Here is a 3,260-nt window from a genome sequence, read left to right on the forward strand (position 1 = left end):
TCGCGCCCTCCCCTCCCCCCCCCCCCCCCCCCCCCCCCAATTCCATGTGAATGGTTTGACCTGTTTAAGCTGAGAGACACGTTAAGTCTGGATTTTTTTTTCTGTCTCATCCAGCTGAAACCAGTTTCAGCTGGTTCTCCGGAGCCGACCGTCTTGAGTATTAATGGAAACGTGACTGACTCGCACATTGGCCTCAGACCATGTACTGCAGCACTGTCATCACCAATCGGCAAGCTCAGTGCCAGTGCAAAGACTAAAATAACAATGAAACAACTAATAATAAATGCAACATTGTTCCAGGTTTTTTTTTAGTGCTTGTATAAAATTAGGGAGCCTCCTATTTTTGCATGATTCACAATTGTTATTCTTTAGAACTCTTATGAATTGAAAATGTTTAATGTTTGAAACCGCAAATTCTGCTACGGAGCAGATTCCACTTAGTTATTCGGCTTTCATTTTCCAGCTGCAAATGTAAATTCACTTAAAGTGACATTAAACCCTCAGATTTTTTTACATAAACCAATACTGTAATGTGTGCCTTACTGTAATCCATGGTAGTTTCCCTTCTCTTTGCTGCTCTTCCTTTTAAATCCTCATGTCTTAGCTGCAAAGGGAAGTTCTCCCCCAGCATGAGGAGTGCCCCTTCCTGTAGTGCTGGCTCAGGTTGCAAACCTACACACAGACACCATGTATCCATTTCAGAGACAAGGCAGTCTGCTGCAAAACAGAAGTTCTGCCCAGCATGAGAAGAGAGAAGGATTTAAAAGTAAGAGCAGCAAAGAGAAGGGAAACAACCATGGATTCCAGTAAGGCACACATTGCAGTATTGGTTTATGTAAAAAAAATCTGAGGGTTTAATGTCACTTTAATGTTCCTTAATTTTAATTCTCTACAAATATGTAATTTCTTTAGCCTGGTTTTAAGTGCTCATTGTGCATATGTGTCATCTTTTGCTTCTCAAAGTCTTTCAGCTGAACATACCCAATCGTAAAAGAAAGGTGGTCATATCAAGGTTATCGAAGAAAACCCATTCATTTTAAAGTTTGATTTGAAATGTTTGAAGTGCATTTGTAAAGAAAAACTATGCCTTGTTTCATCCGAGAGTTAACCGCTATATGATTCCAGGAGGAGCCACTAGTTCCGGGCAGAGAACTGCAATATAATGTCACAAGTCTGCCCTGGAACTGGCATAACGCCCACCACTTGATGGGAACCTTGGCTGTAACATCATGCCGAAAGGCTGTCTTTAAAAGTTGTCCTTGGAGGACAACTTCCTTTTTTATAGCGGTGTTCATTTACTTTCACAATTACCAATACCATTTGTCCTTTCCATGACCTTTCATTTACAATATTTTTAGTTCATTTTAACAGGAATAAAAACAAAAAATAGCCCTCGCAGGGGCAACAAAATTAAAATGTATAATTACAGAACAATCAGTACAAAATAAGGGGAGGTCATCACTCTAGTTTCAGTTGCATGTTAACAAAAAAACACAAGGCCTAGACAGTAAACCATCAAATCGGCAATGCTTATATTCTATTATACTGGGTTTCCAGGAATGAGAACAGTTGTAACAAAATAAAAATGCCTGCCTGAAGAGGTTGTAGATTTTGGAGCTGCTCCTGGTTGGCTGCCTGAGGAGATTGTAGGCTTTGGAGCTGCTCCACGTTGGCTGGCTGAGGAGGTTGCAGGCTTTGGAGCTACTCCTCATTGGCTGAGTGAAGAGGTTGCAGGTCTTGGCATGCCTCCTTGCTGGCTGCAGTGGTTGTACATCTTGGAGCTCTTTTTGCTGGCACAATGTCCTCTGTGAGAAAGGCCCCCATGCTGTGTAGTCACACAGTGTTATCCATCAGCCAGTGTGGAGGAATTTGGTAGGGTGTCGGGTCCAGCTTTTTTGTTTGCTTTAACGAGCAGTTCATCAATTTATAACCAGCTAGGTGTGTCCTTTCAGATCTTTCCAGTGTGTTGCGTTGTGAAAAAAATAAATAAAAAGAAAGGCATGGAAGAAAAGGGGGGAAAAAAAACAGACATAAGGGGGTAAGGAAAAGGACTTGAGGCATAGAGGGAACAAGCTGTGGCCCTTTGAATTAGTGCTAGCTAAGGCTAGTCTGGTTCAAGGAAGGAAGCGTGTAGGTCAACCAGGTTTCCCAGATTTTAAGAAATGTTGCATGAGTGTTCCAAAAAATACTAGCCAATTTTTTATTCACCATAATCGTATTCATACTTTACCTCTTGTATAAGCTCCCCGGGTTTCCGCCAAGCCTTTGGAATCATTTAGCGGCAAAAAATAAAAAGGTGACCAGCATTTGTTGCAAGGCCATAAGACCTGGTATAGTGTGGTGTAAAAGTGAAAACCAAGGGTCATGTGGAGGAGTAACTGGGAACAGGGTCTGCATTTTTTCTTAGTAACTGAAACCGTGATGCAGCCATTCCCCAGTGCAAATGTCAAGAGAGGGACCCTATCCTGGAATAATGGCCAATGTCAATTATACTGTTTGAGTTGTTGGTTTAACCACTGGTGGTTTTAACATTTGTGAGTCTTTAGGGCCAAGTTGTATCTGGCCATTTTGCTCATTCTTGGCAAAATTGTTGTAGCGCTGTGAAGACCAGTTTTCAAGTTTTGCCACAGATTCTCAGTTGGTTTTAGGCCTGGGCTTTTACTGCACTATACCATTTTTGGTTTTCTGGCTTTAACCCCTTCATGACTGAGGCCCTTTTTTCATTTTTTGCACCCATGTTATATTCCACATTTTAGGCCTGAAAATGACATAAAACCCCCCAACATTATATATTTTCTGAATGCCAAGACCCTATAGAATAAAATGGTGGTAGTTGAAAATGTTTATGTTGCGCAATATTAGCGCAACTCCTTATTAAACCCCAAAATTTAGTGACAAATTTAATTAAATGCCCCAAAACACAACAAATTACCCATTTTTTTAATGAAATATAAAAGATGAGGTTACAACGAGTAAAACGATACCCAACATGCCCAGTTTACAGATTGCGTGCGACCGTGAAACGGCGAAAAACTGCAGTACCCCAAAAAGTCAATAAAAGACGCTTTAAAAGCCCCCACAGGTCATCAATTTAGAGATGCCCTAGAATTATTGCTCTCACTCCGGCGTGCGCGGCGATACATGTGTAGCGCGTTCGTCGTTTTCATGCGTAGGCGCACCCGACGCGTGTTTACGTGGCGACGCGGGTGCTCGCGGGACTTTAAAATTAAAATAAATCTAATAATAATAAAAAAAAATTT

At 41.3% G+C, this 3,260-nt stretch overlaps 1 protein-coding gene across 3 annotated transcripts in view; it reads left to right on the forward strand.

Moving 5' to 3' along the window:
* TRIM24 (tripartite motif containing 24) overlaps positions 1–3,260 on the forward strand; it is a 59,656-nt gene that overhangs the window by 29,109 nt on the left and 27,287 nt on the right. For 2 of the 3 annotated variants that reach the window (XM_018569425.1, XM_018569424.1), the window contains exon 5: positions 925–962. The exons of the other annotated variant lie outside the window; for it this stretch is intronic. In XM_018569425.1, the coding sequence (XP_018424927.1) occupies positions 925–962 (38 nt within the window). The remainder of the gene's footprint in view (positions 1–924; positions 963–3,260) is intronic. 3 annotated transcript variants of the gene reach the window in all.

Source organism: Nanorana parkeri, unplaced genomic scaffold, assembly GCF_000935625.1.
Source record: "Nanorana parkeri isolate BGI_ZX_2015 unplaced genomic scaffold, ASM93562v1 scaffold1332, whole genome shotgun sequence".
Lineage (NCBI taxonomy): Eukaryota > Metazoa > Chordata > Amphibia > Anura > Dicroglossidae > Nanorana > Nanorana parkeri.